The 21,724-nt window shown below is 40.4% G+C and overlaps 1 protein-coding gene across 4 annotated transcripts in view; it reads right to left on the minus strand.

Moving 5' to 3' along the window:
* The window catches only part of FNDC3B (fibronectin type III domain containing 3B), a 340,056-nt gene that overhangs the window by 141,009 nt on the left and 177,323 nt on the right, over window positions 1–21,724 (minus strand). For all 4 annotated transcript variants that reach the window (XM_041002960.1, XM_041002962.1, XM_041002959.1 and 1 more), the window contains one exon: window positions 10,418–10,494. In XM_041002960.1, the coding sequence (XP_040858894.1) occupies window positions 10,418–10,494 (77 nt within the window). The remainder of the gene's footprint in view (window positions 1–10,417; window positions 10,495–21,724) is intronic.

The following is a 21,724-nucleotide window of genomic DNA, read 5'->3' on the forward strand; positions in this document are numbered from 1 at the left end:
TTCACTTCCCAAGCTCATTTCCTTTCACATCTGTAACAGCTGGTATGGATGACAAGTGTTTGATATCCCCAATGTTTCCGCACATCCTTGAAGCTTAGGACTGGCTCCTGTCACAGATCATGGTTGCTTTGGTAGGATCTGTTTATCTGGAAGAGCCTGGGTGTTGGGGTGGGAGACAGTGGGGTGGAGAGAGAAAGTCTTCCATTTGCTGGCTCATTCCCAATTGACCAGGCTGAAACCAGAGCTGGGCAAGCACTTGAACCTTATTCTGTCTCTGAGGCACTTTATCAGGAAGATGATTCAACCTGCTGCACAATACCAGTCCCATAGCTTGCACCCATATGAAAACAAAATAATGATCAGTGATGTGTCTGTCAAGTGATGTGTTCTGAATGCTGATGTATCAACATAGGGATATCTTATAAAGCCATTCCTACTTGGTAAAATATCCTCTCCTGAATCAATACAGCAAAGGTAAGAAATGGGTATTTTCTCAAACAGAACTTTCCTCAATTCTAGCTAACGGTTAAATTCAATCAAATTTCATTTGTTATATAAATGATCAAAACTAAGGTTATTTGAGGCAATGAGTTAGTTCAAATATCAACAAAAAGTCCCAACCCCTTTAACATAAACATTTTTTTTAATCTAGTAAGCCTACATAACCCATTATTGCTTAATTTTCAGCCTACACAACAACCCTAAGCAATGGCTGAGGTACCAGTTGATAGAAAGCTAAGGTGTCAATATGACACTTGCCCCTCGTACTTGTAAACATGAATCTTACGAACAAAACACTATTATTCTGGAAGTGATTCCTGTAAGCAGACTCTGAGAGAAGTACTGGGTACAGCATTAAAGACACCAAGTGGAAAGTCTACAACCTAACATGATGGAAGTGCTTGGCTTCTAATCCCAGCTCGGCTCAATTTTGGCTCCTGTTAACACAAACTTCAGGAGGCAACAGGTGATGGTTTAAGTACTTAAGTATTGAAACCCACCCAGGAACCCCAGGTTGAGACTGTAGCTCCTGGCTTCTGACAGGCCCATCCTTGCTGCTGCAGACACTTGATAGTGAAACAGTGGACAAAAGCTCTCTTATGTATACACTCACTCTTTCTCTATTCCTCCTTCTCTCCTCCCTTTAAAATATATATATTTTAAAAGGCCCAGCACACTGGTTCATTTGGCTAATCCTCCTGCAAGGGCTAGGATTCCATATGGGTGCTGCTTTCATATCCTGACTGCTCCATTTCCCATCACCTGAAAAGCAGTGGAAAGTGGCCGAAAGCCTCAGGACCTAAGGAAAGACGCAGAAGAAGCTCCTGGCTTCAGATTATTGTGGCCATTTGGGGAGTAGAGCAGTGGATGAAAGATCTTTCTGTCTCTCCTCTCTGTAAATTTGCCCTTCCAATAAAAATTTTGAAATCTTAAAAAAAAAAAAAAGGAGACACCTCATCAATGGCAATCCCTGCTCTGCTGGTTTTAAGTAGGCCAATGCCTGGATATACTCAGGAAAAGGCCGTGCTTCTACTCATGATGAAAGCTTTTAATCTGGACAAAAGAGCAAAACTGAGGCACCTGTAAATGATATTTGATGCCTAATGCTTTATTTTACTAAACATGTCTGAGACTCTTCAGGTGTCACCATGAAGCCCGTGAGTGCTGGGAAGGAGGGAGGAAATGAGCACAACTTTATGCGGAGGCTGCAGGAAGGGTGGAAGGGTCTTCAACTCTACAGTGAAGAGGACAACACGATCACCCATCTAACCTTCCAAATTAAGAAGGAAGTCCAGTAACATGAAGGGATACATCTTATGATCTGTAGACCCATGAAAGATGCTCAGTTAGCTGGCTGCAATCCCATTTTACTATTCCCCAGTCACACTAGAAAAAGGAAGCCATGAAGACAGAGACTCCTCCCAGCACCGAAGAACTGCATGTCTTGAGGTATTTCAGAGAATCAACAGGCGTCTTGTCAAAACAGGGAGATTTGATACTGAAGGCAAAATCGCCAATGGATTCAGATTTGCTTAGAAATCAAAAGCAATAAAGACAACTCCTACAATTTGCCTATCGCTTATTAGTTAATAAATAAACGACTTGGCATGAATCCTAACTTGCAAAGCATACAGGCAACATTCCTAGATGAGGAATCTTCAGTCACAACTAAGTGACTTAACCTTAACCAAGTGGGTGACAGGATTCCTAACCAGCTATTCAGATCGAAAATGTCATGTCATGTCTGTCTTATTTTACCCGGCATTTTAGAAAACAAAATGTCTGTCAAGTGGCAAAGAGTAAATAGAGATCAGATGGTTTCATCTGTGCCCCCAGTAATGAGCCCAGACAGATGACAGAGGGCACCTGTTCAGTCCAGCTTCTCAGGTTGCTGACGTCCACAGAGACAGGGAGATCAGCCCAATGATAGAGACATACATTCTGTAGCTAACCCAACAGACGACTAGCATATTCTGCCACATGAAGTCACTCCTGGATAGCAGCTCAGAACATTGGATCTTTCAAGACTTTCACACCTAAAAGACGGTCTTGATCATCTCCCCAGAGACGAATACAGAGATTATGGAATACCTGAATCCCTGTGCTGCTGTTCCTCACCCCCACGCTCTCACTCCTCCTTGATTAACAGAACAGAGTATTGGGCAGAAACAATGGCATAACAAGCTAATCTTTCTCCTGTGGTGTCAGCATGAACAGGAGTACCAGTTCTAGTCACAGATGCTTCAGTTTTGATCCAGCTCTTTACTGATGGCCTGGGGAAGCAGTGGAAGATGGCCCAAGTCCTTAGAACCCTTCACCTACACAGGAGATACAGAGGAAGCTCCTAGCTCCTAGCTTCACATCAGCTTGGCTCTGGCCATTGTTGGCCATTTGTGGGCGGGGAGGGGGGGGAGTGAAACAGCAGATGAAAGACCTCTCTCTCTTTCTCTCTCTGTAAAATCTGCCTTGCAAATAAAAATAAATAAATCTCTAAAAGAGACAAGGGGGAGGAAAGAGAGAGAATATCATTAACAAACAGGACCAACTATGCCATTCCCAGTAATGAACAGTGCCCCAGTTCCAAATTTCAAATATACCACAGCAAGGTACCACTGGGACCATTACATTAGATTTAAAAGTATTACCAGTGAATCCTTAAACCCACAGGATGAGATAGACAGCATTCAAGGGGTGCTCAACTCAGAATTTCCATTCTCATTTTCACTAACTTGTAACTGAAATTTAATATGTCTACCAATTATGAATGTAGACAGCAAACCACTGTGCTACTGGCAGTAACTTTGACTTTGTTATTAAATGTAATACACATGTACAAGTCAGCTTATCATCACAAGTAAAATATCTAAGAAGACCTATTTAGGAAGGAAGACAGCATTTTCCATCTCACAGTTTTAGAAGCTGTCAGTCCAACATCAGCAGGCCTGTTAGGCTCGTATCTGACAAGGGTCCAAGGTGATGGGACAAATGCAAAGGGGGGGAGCACATTCAGGAAGCAGATACCAAGGCTGAACCTGGGTTACAAAGCCAGCCCTCTCACAAGCTTTCACAGGAAAGCTTCCCAGGACCAAGGACCTCCAACTGAGCCCACCACTAGACAACATAATCCACTGACTCTGAAGATCAATGTAATAACCATTACCATGGATTTGGGGCCCAAGGCTTCAACGCATACACCTCTGGAGAACATGTACACAATTCTGTAACTCACAAATGATTGAGAGGCCATCCCTGGGAATGCCCTGGTCTCCATACTGCCATGAAAATCAAGTACTACTTTTGTAAATAGGTAAAGAATAACATTCTGGTTGATAATTCTATTATCAAGCATATGTCACAGTGCTTTGGTAACGACTGATTCTGTCAACTTATCTTCTTACCTGATTATCATTTTTTTTACCTGATTATCATTTTAAAAAACAATACACAGAGGATGACTTTGTTTCCCAATCATTTTTTGAGAAACACTGATTATATGCATCAAACTAGAAAGCCAGTGATGATCAGGATTGAACATGATATATAAAGTTCTTGTCTTTGAGGAAGACAATGATTATGTAAACAAGTTGCTAAGTTACTAAGGTAAGTCACTTAATATTCCAGAAACCACTCAGGGAGCTGGACAGAGCCCCATCTGGGTCCAGGCACCTACTATTTCTGTGTCCACAGGGCTGGGATCTCAGAAATAAAGGGAAGAAATGCAAGATTGAATGCAATATGGGAGAAATAGAGAATGATCAGAAAGAAACTTGCATTTGTACTTTGAAGAAGAAAGGATGCTTTGGGTTCATCTCTTCAATTTAGCAATACCAATGCTGCCATTATGCTTTGCTCAGACAAAACACGCCATAAAGAAACAAAATTACTGCAAAATCAGATAATGGAAACGAAATGATCCTTAAGCCTTCTGTTCTTTTCTTCAGAACCTTCCAACTGCTATGCACACACAGAACACTATCGTGACTTCCTCTAGGAAAGTCAATTCTCTAGGAGAGACAATCAAATTCTCTTATTATTGGCTGCCAAAGGCGTCTGATTCAGTTTGTATGGACACAGGGCAGTCCCTCTTGCTCATTCCTACTCATTATATTCACCATTTTGAAGGGGAGCATAGGTAGTGGTTAACCCAGGCTGTGGCTGCTGAAGGCAGTGGTTGAGGCTAATGCTCGGAGCTCACCAGGCATGGCTGCACATGTTGCTTTTCCATAGGCTCTGTCTTGTACACAGCTCTCCAAACAGTCCCCATGGGAAAATGATCATCAACAAAATTCTCGATGCATTTTAAAATACATTTCTTATCTCTCCCTTGCCAAGGGAAGTGGAAAACACATGATTTTAACTAGTTCTACCCAAAAGAATGGAATGAGGAAAATGGCATACTTCTGCTGTAACATAGCTTGTTCTTTTAATTGCCATCCAAAATTTGAGTTATACCAGTTAATCTGGTGAATGAAATGGAGACTGCTTTCCCAAATAACAAAAACAACAAAAATAATCTTTTTTTTTTCAATTTTGATACTTCACTATTACCTTTCAAGTTCTTATTTAATCTTTCAGTCAATAAGAAGATTTTGGAAAATGTATAATATGGAATATTATATAAATGTATAATTATGGAAAATAAACTCAAAGCATCTGCTTAAGATATTTTTGCACATAAATTATTCAGAAAGTTAATGATGAGGTCAAAGGGGGGGGGGAAAGCCATGGGCAGGATACAATGAAAGGGAAAAATTGCTTCATACTACCTTATCTCCACATGTATTTGGAAAGGCAGGCTCTGTCAGACTCGCTGGAATTGCTGTAACAGAGCTTTTCCATTATAACAACTACTTTGTATTAACCCCTCACTTGACATGTCTCTTAATTCTCATCTCCACCACATCAAGTCATTGCAAAGATGATACAAGAATGTGTAAAACATACAAAGGCAGGCACCATGATCGGATCTGAGGGAAGACCTCACCAGGATATTTCCATCTTTTCCCTAACCTTGCTACTCTAGTTGCCCATTGCTTATACCCTCACATCCTTCCAAAGTGTATACATGATGAAAACGATAATTGTGATAAGATTAAATTCTTTCTTACCTAAGTCCACTTCCTCAGATTTGGGGGTGGGGAGACAAAAACCAGCAAAAGAAAATAATCAGAAAAAAAAAAACAACCACTAGCAGATATTTTGTCATAAATGCGAAAGACTGGGCTATGTTTTCCTCAAATATCTGCCTAGACAATGTGTAAGAGAGAAAAGAGAAAAGAAGAGAAGAGAAGAGAAGAGAAGAGAAGAGAAGAGAAGAGAAGAGAAGAGAAGAGAAGAGAAAAGAAAAGAAAAGGAAAGAAAAGAAAAGAGAAAAGAAAAGGAAAGAAAAGAGGAGAGGAGAGGAGAGGAGAGGAGAGGAGAGGAGAGGAGAGGAGAGGAGAGGAGAGGAGAGGAGAGGAGAGGAGAGGAGAGGAGAGGAGAGGAGAGGAGAGGAGAGGAGAGGAGAGGAGAGGAGAGGAGAGGAGAGGAGAGGAGAGGAAGGAAAAGAAGGAAAAGAAAAGAAAGAGGGAGGGAGGGAGAAAGGAAAGAAGGGAGGGGAAAAAAGGAAGGAAGAAAGGAAGGAAGGAAGGAAGGAAGGAAGGAAGGAAGGAAGGAAGGAAGGAAGGAAGGAAGGAAGGAAGGAAAGAAGGAAGGAAGGAAGGAAGGAAGGGAGGGAGGGAGTGAGGGAGGGAGGGACAGCATACACTCTATTAAGAAGCCCATGGAGCTGACAAGACAACACTGCACTCACTGTCTTGCCACCTACACAGGTACACAACATCTTGTCAGTTCACTGGCTCACTCCTCAGTACAGAAAACCAGAGTGCCCTGTTGATGGCACCTCCAAAGCAGTCTATCAAACCTGGACTTGGTCTCATTATCAGACTATTTGCTCTTCATAGACATGGGTGTATTGCTGAATTTATGACTAATCGTATTAATTGCTATGAATATACAACAAAGCTATCATAATTAATTAGTTACTTACATTCCTCTTCGTTTTCTTAGACACCATACTGTCCCTCACAGAAGGATCTAGCGTTAGAAATATAACCATATCACATGCCAATACCCACATTGCTAGAAAGCAAAACATCCATCCAGACAGACCCTGCCACCGAATTCCAGATCCTGTCATATATAAAGAGGATTCAAACAGTTTATGGAAAACCAAAAGTTAAAGAGAAGCTTATTTTTGTGGGCCCAGCGGCGTGGCCTAGCAGCTAAAGTTCTCGCCTTGAACGTGCCTGGGATCCCATATGGGCGCCAGTTCTAATCCAGGAAGCTCCGCTTCCCATCCCACTGGCCTGGGAAAGCAGTTGAGGATAGCCCAAAGCCTTGGGACCCTGCACCCACATGGGAGACCTGGAGGAAATTCCTGGCTCCTGGCTCCGGATGGGCACAGCACCAGCTGTTGCGGTAACTTGGGGAGTGAATCATGGGGAGGAAGATCTTCCTCTCTGTCTCTCTTCCTCTGTATATCTGACTTTGTAATAAAAATAAATAAATCTTTAAAAAAAGAGAAAGAGAAGTTTATTTTTAAATTAATTCTTTTTTTCTTTAAGTTTGCACAGAGTTTTGGAAGAGACTTCTCTGCACGGTCTCAGCTTTTGTTTTCATTTTGGTTTTTAATGAACTAAAATAAACTTATCTTTAATTACATTTTCATGACATTTTACTTTATTTTGGGGGGAAATCCTTCTCATCCATTCTCCTTTTTTTAAGTTAGATTATTTGTTTTTCCATTCTTGAATTTAAAATTTCTTTACATATCGTTGGCATAAAATCCTCCTGATACATGCGATTCACATCTCTTTGGCTTTTTGATGGGATCCTTGAAAGCATAAAGCTTCTTAATTTGGATGAAGGTAAATTTATTCTTCTTTTGCTCACATTCTTAGAATCACACATGAGAATTCTTCACCTAGTCCAAGTTTTAAAACTTCACCCCCAGACTTATATAGCTTTAGTTCTTACATTTATAATCCATTTTCCATTAATTTTGAATATGCCATGACATGTTGGTTCACCTCCATCCTTTTTCGGATGTGGACATCTAGTTGCTACAGCACCGTTGGTTGAGAAGACTGTTCTTTTCCTCCAATGAACTATCATGGCATTCCTCCCTCTTCAGCCAAGTCTTGCTGTATTTTCCAGTGATTAGGCCTTACTCGACCTGACAAATCTCAGAAGCATATGTAAGAGTCTTCTGTATTTACTATAGGTAAGTTTAGACAACCATCTACACTTACAAACACTTATCAAGTATCATCCATGTACCAGGCAATATTTTGGGTACTCACATATAGCTGCCACAGGGCAGCAAGTCCTTGGGGATGATCAGGAAAGAAAAGGCAAAGTGCCAAAGACGCTTTAAGGAACAGAGAGCAGAAAGACCATTTCTAGGCTGCAGCAGAAGTTCTAAAAAGGTCACATTAAGGAGGTGCATTTGACCAGGAATGACTGAACCATCTGACAACGGAGGGCGTTAGAGTCCTCCCGGCAGAGGGAAACAAGGACACAGAAGTTAAGTCAGTGACAAAAGGCTGAATATACGCAGAGAGCACCAACACAGGGGACGAGCAAAGACACCTGTTGAAGGATGAGCTCAGTGCTCCCCCCAGGAACACTTCCAGAACCCACACCCCAAACCACAAAGCCATCTGTGCTTTGGGAAGATGACTGTAGGAAGAAAATGTGGGATTGAACAGCACAAGGACACACTAAGACTGAGTCCTTCTCACACATGCTCAGTCTATAGGGGATTTCAGTTTGTTTTGGTTTTTTTTTTAACCATTACTATCATCATTATTACATGTTTCTTCCCTTCCACAGCTGTAGATCAACAATGAATTTTGTTCCTTAGATCTTTGACATGCTATACTCAGCTTCATCCTTCTCCTTCCTTTGCAAGAAGAGATGCAGCCTCAAGGATGTGGCACATGCATCCCATTGGCCACCGACTTCAACTTTCTCAACATTAACAATTTGCTCAGGTACATTTACTTACGTGTGAATCAATGCAATACTATCACTGAAGGCCACTGAAGTATGCACCCATCTTCGGATCAAGGAACCCAATCAAAATAGACTCAGCAACGTGTTGTAGAGCCTATAACTTTCTCTTTCTCAATTCAAAATTCAAATCCCTTCAACTTTATTGTTGTTTCATGTTGCCTAGAATTCTCTGCCCTAAGTATCAGTTGGGAAAGACTGTCACAACGCTTTTGCCATCCGTTTGAGTTTGCAGCTCTACTGATACCCTTCCTAGCTGCATTTTCTACAGATTATTTTCAGAAACAAAAAAAAAACCAAGGGTAAAAAAATTCTCCATTTTGCCTAGGAGTCCCAATAAGTGCTTTGCACTGAACACAGTTAACATCAGTTTTAACAAAAAGCAAATGGCAGCTTCTCTGTTAGAATGTCAATTTTTAATTGCTGTTGCTAAATGAGCCTTAAGAATAAAAGGAGGTGTTAGTGTTATATACTTATGAATAAAAGGAGGTGTTAGTGTTATATACTTCTCAATGGAACGAAACAGTTCCTCAAAATAAATGAGCAAGAGACAATGGAATTCTACAATACTTGCTCGATCCTACTAATTGTCTAGTAACCTGAATATCATGCACTACCTTCTGCCTGTTCTAGAAGAACTCTCCAGAGATTCTTGCTTATAAACACTTCTGTAAAACACAGCATCTATTTGCAACAATGGGAAAGTCAGCCAAACATCTATCTACCCAAAAATTTTTAAAAATGTATTAAATCAATTCACACATAAGTGGGGAAAGAAATTAAATTATAGTGTCTATAATACACCTCACACAGTGAAGAACTGGGTAAGGTTTTACATCAGAGAAAAGAGTAAATCTTTTGATTTTTGCTTGTACTTCAGCAATTTTCCTAGGTAGCTTCCAATATTTCTCACCCTAATCACAATGATTAAATACTGAAAAGTATAGATTTTTAAATGACTTTGAAAGTAGACAGAGATAACCAGCAGGAATTGAAAGAAACACCTGGAAGGATATAGTGCAAACAGTGATTATCAGCTTTGGGTAGCGAAACCATAATATATTTCCTTCCTATGCTGTTTTGGAGGTTTTCCTAATTTGTTTTCAGTCAGTACATGATGTTATTATAACCATGGAAAATGGTACAAAGAAAGCAATGAGGAAGAAAAATGGTTGATTGGTTAGCTATGTGGAAAGGAAGTGATGCACCATGTCCTGCGGCTAGGACAGACGCTAAAGCCTGTACAGTGAGCCACTATGCTCCAGACACTCTTATATATTTTTTCCACCTTGAACAGGTATAGGAGTCTAACTTTAACACGTCTTCATCCTGCAATAAAACTATAACATTGCTATTGCTATCATTTTGCCTGAGAGGAAAATCAAAGTCCAGAGAAACTTCAGTACAGGTAGCCAGGTTCTCCCATCATACTGACCAATCCATCAAACCCAGGCTATGACATGTTGTGGAGGAATGGGACTCCCAAAATACAGGGCAGGCTGTATATAAAGAATGCTGCCTGTGGCAGTTTTACTTATTACATTTATGAATTTTTCTTCATGAATTACAGTGCAGATTCAAATAAAACTCTAAAACAAGGCACTGCGTGAAGGTGCCATGACCAAATAGTCAACTAAGAAAGCCATCTGCCAGAAGGCAACCTACTAACCCTCTTCATTTTCCTCTCTGTGACATTCTGACATGGTCAGATAACTAGACATAAAAAGTGGACACAGATACAGCTGAAGCACTGCCATAAAAGTAGTTAACTTTTGGAGAAAAGTCGGAAGCCTCAAAATAGACTTTGTGGGAAGAACAAAGAGCATCCAAAGTGAGTGGGCAGGTCTATCAGTTGTATTACCTGCGAGATGTAACCTGGAGGCACATGGATGGGAGGAATAGAACCGTTTGGTGACATCATGGGAACTTCCGCAGGTCCTAAAAGAGCAAACAGTGAAGACATTAATACTGGAAGAAATAAACATCACTCAGAATAATCATGGATGTTCAACATAATATCAAACTGAATATAACCAGTTGGACCATTTTCTCTTCCATCACTAGTATATTCTACCTTACACCTAGACCAGTAACCACAGATGAAAATGAATTCTTTCACGGTATAACTTAAGGAAAACAAAATCCATAAGCATCTTTCTTAATACTGTAATGTAGTAATATTTAAGAATACTGAAGCCTCAAGTTCCATCAACAAGACTGCTATGAGTAGTCTAAGCAAATTGCACAAAACCGTTTCTCCTTTTCCATATTTGTTAATACATGTTTAAAATCAAGCCAATTTCAAAATGAGCTCTTTTGGTTTAAAAAGCTCCCACGACACAAACATTTGGCCCAGCACTTTAAGAGACCATGTTACACTTTTGCATTCCATATTGCAGTGCCTCCTTGGAGTTACAGCTCCATTACACAGCCAATTTCCAACTTCCTGTTAAAACACACATCTTGGGGCGAAGGAGGTGATGTTTCCATTACTAGGGTGCTTGCCGCCATCTTGTAGACTTGGAATGGTTTGTGGGATCCTGGCTTTAGCCTAGCTCTGCTGGGCCGTACGCTGGCAATTGCCAAGGGGTTGGGGAATGAACCTGTAAATGGAAGACTCTCTCTTTGAAGGAAAGTGAACATTTGATAACAATGGAGCTCCTACATACTTTGGACTTCTAATGCTCAGTTAGTGAGTATTTTCAGTAAGTCACCATATTATGTCATTAACTTGAATTATAAGAAACTTCACTCCAAAACCAATTTGGTCTGTCTTACTCATAAGGCAGAAGAAAAATATCATCTTAAATTACATACTATTAGAAATATTCATGCCAAATTTACTTGAATTATTTCAAAGAAAGCATTCAATTAACACAAGGTTAGTTTCGAATTACTTGGTTCAAGGATGTTGATCATAATTTTGGGGGGCAAAAATATCAAAGTTACCAGTTACCTAAAACAGAGTTTGAGTTAATATTAACAAGAAAATTATTATCGAAATCATTCTAACATCTATCCAAAAACTCAGTGGGTAAGCAGTTTCTTCAGAAGTGCAAGAAGTTGATGATCAGGTCACTGGTCTGTCGGTAAGCTGCTCTCCTGTTCAGTAACCCACTGCCCAAATGTCAACTCACAACCCAGGGTTTCCAGTCTGGGATGAGACTTCCTGACTCCAAATGCCTTCTGTTGTTTATTTGCTTTCTCCTCGTGTGTACTGGGGCTGCCGGCAATGAAAACTGCTCAACTGGGAAAAAACCCAAGTGAAATATAACACTTTGGCAAAGGAAGATAGGTCTTGCCACCCAGGGCTGCATTTACATGCAATCACAATGTACCTTTCAACTCACAAGGCAGTCCAGTGTAATGCCTAGTTCTTAAAAGATGACATAGTACAGGGAAGAAGAAAGCCTTGTTGGCATACACATGAACAGGCTTGAAAACAGAAAACAGGCTTGAGGTCTGGCGCAGTAGCCTAGCAGCTAAAGTCCTTGCCTTGAACATGCCAGGATCCCATAAGGGCATTGGTTCTAATCCTAGAGGCTCTGCTTCCCATCCAGCTCCTTGCTTATGGCCTAGGAAAGCAGTCAAGGACAGCCCGGAGCCTTGGGACCCTGCACCCACATGAGAGACCTGAAGAGGCTCCTGGCTTCAGATCAGCACAGCTCTGGCCGTTGTAGCCACTTGGGGAATGAATCAACAGATGGAAGATTTTCCTCTCTGTCTCTCCTCCTCTCTGTCTATTTGAGTTTCCAATAAAAACAAAATAAATCTTTTTTAAAAAAGAAAGAAAACAGAAACATTGAAGCAACATAGAATAGGCGCATAACACACATTTCAAAAGATGAGTGCCACTCATGGACAACATACCAAATTACTGATCATTTTCATACTCATACAAATCCACAGCAACCTCCATATGTTAAAATATTGGCAATACCTTAAAGCAAAATATCAGAAAACCAGGGGACTGGGTCATTGCCTAACGCTACCTTATTTTTAAATGATCATTTGTTTTTAGTTAACAATTTATAAGGCATCTACCATTGGCTGAAGAGACCAGTTTCAATATTTTTTTGCTACAGCCATCCAGATGTTCATCCATCTGCTTAATATTTCTCTTTAAATTGACTTTTTAAAAAGCAAATCATGGGCTCCTTAGCAGCTTCAGCTGGAGCATGACCCGTGAGATGCATGGCTGTGTGTGCTTGGCTCCACGGGAATGATGTTCAGTGCAGGGCCACCTTGGTTTTCACCTCAGCTCACTAGTCAAATGGGTTGGATGACTTCACTTGTCCAAACGTTTAAGCTGGAGTAAGAACTCCCACTTCATAGGATTGTGCTTATAGATTAATTATCATAATACACACAAGAGAGCTTAGATCTGTGCAGGGCAGGATAATCACTCAGACAATGTTACCAATAATTGTCATGCTGTAAAAGAACATTTTTTGTTATTTTATTGAGAGCTTTCTACTGCTCCTTCTTGTTGTTCTTTTTCCTCCCCTCTTGAAAAAAGCTAGAATTAGTTTTAGATGTTTTTTATCTAGTTTTAGAAACTAATGGGTCTAGTAGGGCCTGGCGGCATGGCCTAGAAGCTAAAGTCCTCGCCTTGAATGTACCAGGATCCCATATGGGCGCCGGTTCTAATCCTGGCAGCCCCGCTTCCCATCCAGCTCCCTGCTTGTGGCCTGGGAAAGCAGTCGAGGATGGCCCAAAGCTTTGGGACCCTGCACCTGTGTGGGATACCCGAAAGAAGAGTTCCTGGATCCTGGCTTCGGATCGGCATAGCATCGGCCGTTGCACTCACTTGGGGAGTGAATCATTGGATGGAAGATCTTCCTCTCTGTCTCTCCTCCTCTCTGTATATCTGACTTTCCAATAAATAAATTAAAAAATCTTAAAAAAAAAAAAAAAGAAACTAATGGGTCTAGATACTTTTTTTTAAAGTACTACAGGTTCCCGGAAGACCAAACCAGCAAGCACACAGTCTGGTCAGCACTGACTTCGATGCGTAATCCTTCCTCATCAAGTAAAAAGTTAAATATTTCACAGTGAAGGGTGTGAACAGAAGTACTCTCACCGCAATAAATTATTGTGTTCTTAATCACCCAAACCTGCACCAGGCAAACAGTCCTTAGCTCCAGGCTTACCCACTGAAACTGTTCAAGTCATCTGTATAAAATTTTCTAAAGGGTGTAGGATGAGTGATTTATGGATAGAAAATGTTTTCCTCTTGGCCTTGATTTTAAGAGTAGCCAAATGACTTTCACATGATTCCTTTTGTCCCTGTCATCAAAGCCATTCCAAAGGACGTTTCAGGATACACAGTGAAAGCTCCCAGAACTAAAGTGTGCATAAGAACAACTACTGTACTTACAGTCCTTCAGGAGGACCTACAAACTAGCAAAAGAAAACTCCATTCATAGTGGTAACACGAAAATCCTTGTCTCCCTAAACGTTCACCTCCCCATCAATGAGCCCGCCGTGCTGTCCTCTTGCGCCACTGTCCATACTGACTACTGTAAGCCGTTCCTATCTTCAACACAAATTTCCTTGTCTTAACTTTTCAAGCTGGATTCTTCTTGGTCTTTAAGTCACACCCTCATACTAGAACTTAGAGAACATAACACAACAGGGCTATGTGCGGAACCATTTTTTCTGCCAAGTGCCATTTGTCACATGACTAAATAATTTTGTGGGCATAAAACAGCCTATGGACCAGATGTTCCTCACCCGTGCATGGTATAAAAAACAGTTTTCTTACTCGTATCGCCAGCGCCAACGCTTAAAGGGAAAAAAAAAAAAAGGAAAAAACCCTACACAGTTTTCTCAAATTCATTACTTGACTATACTGAGAAATCATTAAACTGCTTGAAATTAAAAACTCTTAAGGTTTCCAAAATCCCATTAAGTTACATGAACTGGTTACATACCGGAAGGTCTATGAAGATGTATGTACATAAAGATTAAACAAATTGATAATAAATCTATTATCCCATATAGAACACCTGGTTTGGAGTTCTGGCTCTGTTCCCCAGTTAATGGCTCAAGGACTCGGGTCTCTGCCACCTGCTTGAGGACACCCAAAAAGGGCTGCCACTACTGGCTATCACCTGGCCCAGCCCTGGCTATTGCAGACATTTACAGAGCGAACTGGTATATGGGGCATCTGTCTGTCTGTCTGTCTTTCAAAAAAATGAGCACATTTAAAAATTGTGCTACACTGACTACAAACATGAAGTAACATGCAAGATCTAAGATTTACTAAGTCACTTTAAAAATGTAACTGCAATATCCAATTATAGAATCTAACATCTTAAAGTCTGACAGCATTTGTAATAAATGAGCTGAGTTTCCATTTGTTTATAGTAGTGAAAGACCAACCTAACCATTCCGTTAATAATAACTATCCTATAACTTTATTCTCAGATCAAAGAAACTAAAGGAAAACCCAGCACCATTGTACTCCTAGCACCACATATGCTAATGGTGAGCTGCTGACCCCCCAAAGCTACAAGGGTATACTGTGCCTCTTCTCTGTTTCAATATTCTCTCAGAGTCCACACTTCTAGATGAACAATACTCTGATCCTATGTTCAGAACACTGATTTACTCTGGAAGAAAAGAAAATGAAAAGATTGATTCAAGACGAATATTGAACTGAAAACCTAAAATACAGATTTCTATGTTCCACTTCCCACCGATTCCGAACCAAAAGTTTTGAGGTTAGACCCAAGAATATGAATCTTCAACAAGTCCCCAGATGGCAACAATATTGCTCAGGAGATCATACTCTGATAAGACTTTATGGGTTAAAAGACAGCCAAAACCCACAGCTAACGTCACAGCAATGGATAAAGATTCAAGGCTTTTTTCCCCAAGATAAAGAATGAGGCAAGATGCGAGTTTCTACAAAGGCTATCCAACACTGTACTAAGTGTTGTAACCCACCATCTGGGGGGAAAAAAAGAAAGGCATCCAAATTGGAAGAAGTAAAACTATTTCTACACACATGATCCCAGCAAAACACCCTACCAGAACTAATAAATCAATTGTCAAGCACAATGTTACAAATTGTCAAGCACAATGTTAGAAAGGTCAATTATTTTTCATATACTTGCAATAAGCAATCAGAAAGGGGAATTAAGATTATGATTCCATTTATAATAAAGTCAAAAGAAAAATCTCTAGAAATAAGTGTGCTCAATTGGAGTAAAGAACTGAGTCTAAGAAATATTATTGGAAGCAACATAAATAAAAGGAATGAAAAAACACCTAAATAAAGGCCTGGGGCGGGAGGCATATTCCTAAGACGCCCATAATACTCAGAGCAATTTTCTGAGTCAATGTAATTCTTCATGAAAGTTCAGGGACCTCCCCGCAAAGGCATAAAGGCTCAAGTGGGCCTGCTATCTCATATAAAACACAGGTAACTCAAAATGTTCACAAAAAAAACAGAATCACAAAACAAATTTTAGCCAAAAAAAAAAAAAATCCAAAACACATCATAGTTTTTTCTTAAATAATATGTAATATCCATGAACTCTGTGGAGACATCTCATAAGCATGGATAAAAATGAACTCAAAAAACGAACCACAGAACGTAAATATGAGAGCTGAAATGTTTTATCTATAAAGCATAATTAAGAAAGTGAAAATACAGTCTGTAACATGGGAAAAAAATTGAAGAACACACGTGCAATAAAAGTGACTTATATCTGGAATGCATAAAGAACTCTCAAATTCTACAAAAAGACAATACAATATAAAACTGGATAGACATTTCTCCAAAGAATACATTTGAATGGGCAATAAGTACAAATAGGGGTGCTCACCATCATTAATCATGAGGGCAGTTCAAATCAAAACCACAATGAGGTATCATTTCATACCCAAAAAGGATGGTTATCCAATGCAAAGAAAAGAACAAGCACTGGCATGGATATGGAGAAAATGCAAATTTATAAATCCTTGAGGTTAATATAAAATGGTATAGCCATCATGGGAAACAGTTTGGCATGTCCTCAAAGTAAAACATAAAATTACCCAAAGTTTCCTCAAACCTAGTGCCAGTAATATGCAGTGAACAAGTGAAAGCAGACACTCCAACAAACATACGCTCATGGCAGAATTACCCACAACTACTCAAATGCCTGCCAGGGAAGGACAGATGAATACGCAGGAAATATGACTGGCCATAAAAAGGACTGAAGTACTGAGAGACACTACAACATGGATGAGGTCCGAAAGCATGACGTTCAACAACAACAACAACACTGGGCCAAAAAGGTCAGCCATATTTTGTAATATTATATATATATATACATACATATATATATAATATTCAAGATAACATATAAAATAGATTTTATATAATTTATAATAATATAAATATTTATAAATATAAATACATTCATAATATAGAAATAATATATAAATATATAAAATGAATATAAATCTATATTATATAGTATAGACAATATCTTATATAATGTATATTCTATTTTTTTTTCAAGATAAAGAAATCTTTAGAACCAAAACTCCTACAGGTGACTGTCAAGAGCCAGTATGAGGCTGAGAAGCGCAAGGACTGAAGGCTAAAAGAGCCCCAGGCTCAATGAATGCTGGGTTTTCTTTTGGGATAAAAAATGCTCTAGAAAGAGAAAAGGGGTGACTGGGTTAACAGTATGCAAGTGAGTTAAAAGCTAATTATACCTGCATTTTACTTCAGTTGTAAGAAAAATTAATTAATAATAAGACACTAAGGGCCCAGCGCGATGGCACAGTGGTTAAGGTCCTCACCTTGCACGCCCCGGATCCCACATGGGCACCAGTTCTATCCTGGCAGCCCTGCTTCCCTTCCAGCTCCCTGCCTGTGGACCGGGAAAGCAGTCGAGGACAGCCCAAAGCTTTGGGACCCTGCACCTGCGTGGGAGACCTGGAAGAGGCTCCTGGCTTCGGATTGGCATAGCATCTGCCATTGTGCTCACTTGGGGAGTGCATCACCGGACAGAAGATCTTCCTCTCTGTCTCTCCTCTCTGTATATCCGCCTTTCCAATAAAAAAAAAAATCTTTAAAAATAATAAGACATTAAGCAAGAAAGATACAACTGTGGTTACCAATAAGTAGGGGGGGGAAAGTGAGTGTAAATCTCCTGAAATGTATCTTCACTCCATACACCTCCATTCTGTGGAGGACACTGTTTCCAGACATCGTGCTGTGCAAGGATGGGGATGCATTCTCCATCCTTAGGCAACTGATGTCCTTGGTAAGGGATGCATAGGCATACAAACAAAGTAAATAAACAACTCTCTCTGTTTCTCTCTCTCTCTCTCTCTCTCTCCCTCTAGGAAGCATTTTAGGCACTGTCTCAATGTAGCAAGACTTTAGAGTTATCCTCAGGGAAAGAATGAAAAACTACCGAAGCTCCGAGGATTAACAAAAGTCTGTAGTACAAAAAACAAAAACAAAACCTGAGGCCAAGAAGCAAATGGACCAGGCCCTAGCCAGGTAAAAGCAGGTCATTTTTAACCTGTCTAGTATCATTTCTCATTATACTTTCCTTCACAAGTAAGATATGTAGCTCCTTTAAAAAGAAAAATGTAGCAAGCACGTTTTCTTTCAAGGTTTCATTTTCCTACAGAAGCCACATAGGGAAAATACATTTCCATGATGCAACTCTTAATTATTACTTCCCCTCAAGGATCTTGCCAGAGAGGAAATGGCTGGGAGGAGCGGAGTCTGGAATACCATGTATTAAGTGTAGAGTCTGTGCTCTACACTTAACACCGTTCAGATCTGCGTTTTACCTACCTGCAGAAAGGAATGCCAACTGCTGCCTTCCGAGACTAGGACATGTAACATAAATCAAGTACTCTGCTTGGTACTCTGATATAGAACAGCAGACAATGTTGACACTTAGTCCCCAGAATAAAAACACAATACTGCCCCAACAAAGGGGTTAGTACAGCATGATCATTTAACACATGAATTACATAGGTCCTTAAGGGAGCAAGTTGTTTTGCTCTTCATGCGTTTTTCTTGTAGCTTTGAAATATCTTCCTTTTATAAATGTAATATATCCAAAATATAGATAAGCAGTTGCCTGGCCCAGAGCTTCAACCCTTGTTTGGGATGTCAAGATCCCCTCGTGGAGTCCCTGGTTTGATGCTTTGAATCTTGGCTGCAGCCTGTTCCACCCAGCTCCCTGCTAACGTGCGGCCTGTGTAGGTGATGCTTCATTCCCTGGGATCCTTGCTACTCTGGTGGGAGCACCAGGCTGAGGTTTGAGCTCCTACATCTAGATGGGCCCAGTTCTGGCTACTGTGTGTACGGTGTCTGTCTCTGCCTTTCAAATAAAACTGAAAATTACACCTTAGAAAATAAAGAGAAAGTTGGCAGCATTCCTATAGCTATCTCCTTCCTCATGCAAGCCCTGCAGCTCTTCCACATTACCTGCTATTTGCCCCACCCCTCAATTTCTAGGAAACCTTAGAAAGGTTAGTGTGTGTAACATTTCCAATGTCCTGCAGCAGCTCCAAATCAAAGCAGCAGCCCCAGCTTTCTGAACGTCAGTCCTCCAGAACGCTCTGACATTGGCTTTAGCACAAGAATTTTTAGTCTGGCCCAGCAACTGTATTTAAAAGCAGCGAGTGATTCTAATAACATGTTGCCCCATGACTCAACCTTCCTGATGAAATCTTCCTGAAGTAAACAACTACCAAAAAAACAAACTAAGCTGCTGACAAAATTCATAAATAATCCATCACCACCAACTTCTCACTTGGTCTTTCTATTTAACTAGTTTATTTGAAAGGCAGAGTGACAGAGAGAGATGAGAAAGAGAGAGAAAGAAAGAGGGATCGATCTTTCATCTCCTGATTCATTCTCCAAACGCCCAGAGCATCCAAGGCCCTGCCCAGCCGAAGCTAGCAACCAGGAACTGTATCCCGGTGCCCAGCATTTCTGATGATGTGTTTCCTGTGAGGCACAGGGGATGGGCCAACTACTTGGGTCCTTGGCATCCATCTGGAAGATCCCAAGTATTTGGGCTATCAATCACTGAGTACCAGGCATGCTAAGTAGGAAACCAGACTGGAAGTAAAGTTGGGATTTGATCCCAGGAATAACAATGTGGGTTGTGGGCACCATCTATAGTAGCCTGATCCACTGCATGGCAACACCTGGCCCTGGCGTAGCCTTATAAAACACACCCACCACATGGCAACACCCATCCTGGCATAGTCATATAAAGTGCACCATGCTAGATACTTGACATGCATTATATGCTGCAGCTCTAACAGGAAACCTTGAATTTGGACATGAGTGAGGACTGTTCAGAGAAGTTCTAAGTTCAGAAATCTGTCTTACTAATCTGAAGTACAAAGTTTTTCCTTTCAAATAGTACTTATGAATTTACCAGCTACCTGGCTATTTTATAACCATCAGGCATAGCTAGACCTGGGCTTCATTCTCACATCAGGTTTAAACTTCTAGTAAAACCAATTTTTCTTAATTTCTACAAAATTGAGATAGATGATTTTTTACTTTTCAATCAAGTAATTTCAAGACAACTCAACAGATATGTATTACACAAGATGCCTGAGGAATTAAAAGATAGACAATGAACTTAATTAATAATAAGAACAACTGTTTCATAGGAAGTAAAAAGCTTTGCATGAATAGTAGGGGTCAACCATGGATTGGGTCCTAGAAAAATATTTGAAACCCTCAATGCCTCCAAAGAATGTGAAGGAAGTTAGTGAACCCATACATGCAGAACCCTCTTTGTGACCTAACAGGTTTCTTTCCAAAAGCTTGATTTAGACTCAGGGCCATAGAAAAGAAAGCTCAAAAATATCAGATATCAGGTGCCAGGAGAGAAGCGTCAAACACAAACTTCAACTCCAGTTTTTAGAACATTTGGTTGCTGCTTGGTTCAGTTCAGCAACTCTTTGTTAAATCCACTGTGTTTGCCAGACCCTGTGCAGGATGCCAAGGACACAATGACATTGAAGATTACAAGCATTTCTGTTCTCAATTATGGCGAGAATGGCATGCAGAATGAGTCATGCACAGGTGCCTGGAGCCCAGCAAGGGAGGAAGAGACCCGGATGGTATCCTGCTTGTGACCTAAGGTTCCTGAGAAGGACAAGATGTCTCTCAGCAGGGAGTCAGGCTCAGAGCCTGGAGGAGCAAAAGGAACCACTGAAGAATCAGGGAGAAGGCTCAGAACAAAGGTCATGCATGAGGATCTTTGGAGTTTGGGGGTCCGGGAAAGGAGTGGGACAGGGGGGAGTGGTTTCATTCATAGATTCTTAGCCTGACACTCAAGTTGGTTCTCCCAAGGTCTCAGAGTTCTGCTTTTCAAATTTAACTTCGTCAACTTTTCCCAATGAAGAGCATCATCGTCTCCCTAACCTACCGATGAAGAACATTCAGGATTACCTTGGCAGTTAAACTTACTATAATGAATACTGCTATTCTATCTTCATTGGCTTTGATCTTTAGTGTCGGGTATGGAATGACAGATTAAGCCATGCATTTGCTTATTTATACTTAAATCAGATCCTTAAATGTCAAAGCAGGAAAAATGATGCGGCTATAACTCAATACTACTGAGAAAGGGTTTTTTGACATTTTTACAAAGAAAAGTTCATGTAAATATTCACAGCAATATTAAAACAGGCATCAAAAAGAGCTTTAAGCATTTCATTTCAAAAAGGTAAAAGCAAATGGTTCCCAGCATGTTTTCTCTTCCCACTCAACAAGTACACCAGAGTCCCTCTTACTCTCACACGGATTAGAGGATCCATCAGTATTTTAGCTGCTAACAAATTTAAGAAAGTTGAGTAAAAACAGCATCAACTCCTAGCAGATTTCCTCCAGACGGCCCACTGGAGGGTAAAAGCTTTCATATTTCCTTTACCAGAATAAGGGTATTTGCATTTCATTTTAAATGCCTTTGAAAGCATCAGGCTGATACTGTTAAAGAATAATAGTGAAGTCCTTAATTTTGTAGAGAGATGACAAACAAAGATTACACTCTAGAAAACTAGGTACAAAGCTGGGAATTTGGCATAACCTCTGAGTCTGCTTGGAACAGCTGCACCCCATACTGGAGTGTCTGGGATCAAGTGCCACCTCTGCTTACAACATAACTTC

Source organism: Ochotona curzoniae, unplaced genomic scaffold (genome assembly GCF_017591425.1).
Source record: "Ochotona curzoniae isolate NIBS_2020 unplaced genomic scaffold, NIBS_Ocur_1.0 scaffold_2587, whole genome shotgun sequence".
Taxonomy (NCBI): domain Eukaryota; kingdom Metazoa; phylum Chordata; class Mammalia; order Lagomorpha; family Ochotonidae; genus Ochotona; species Ochotona curzoniae.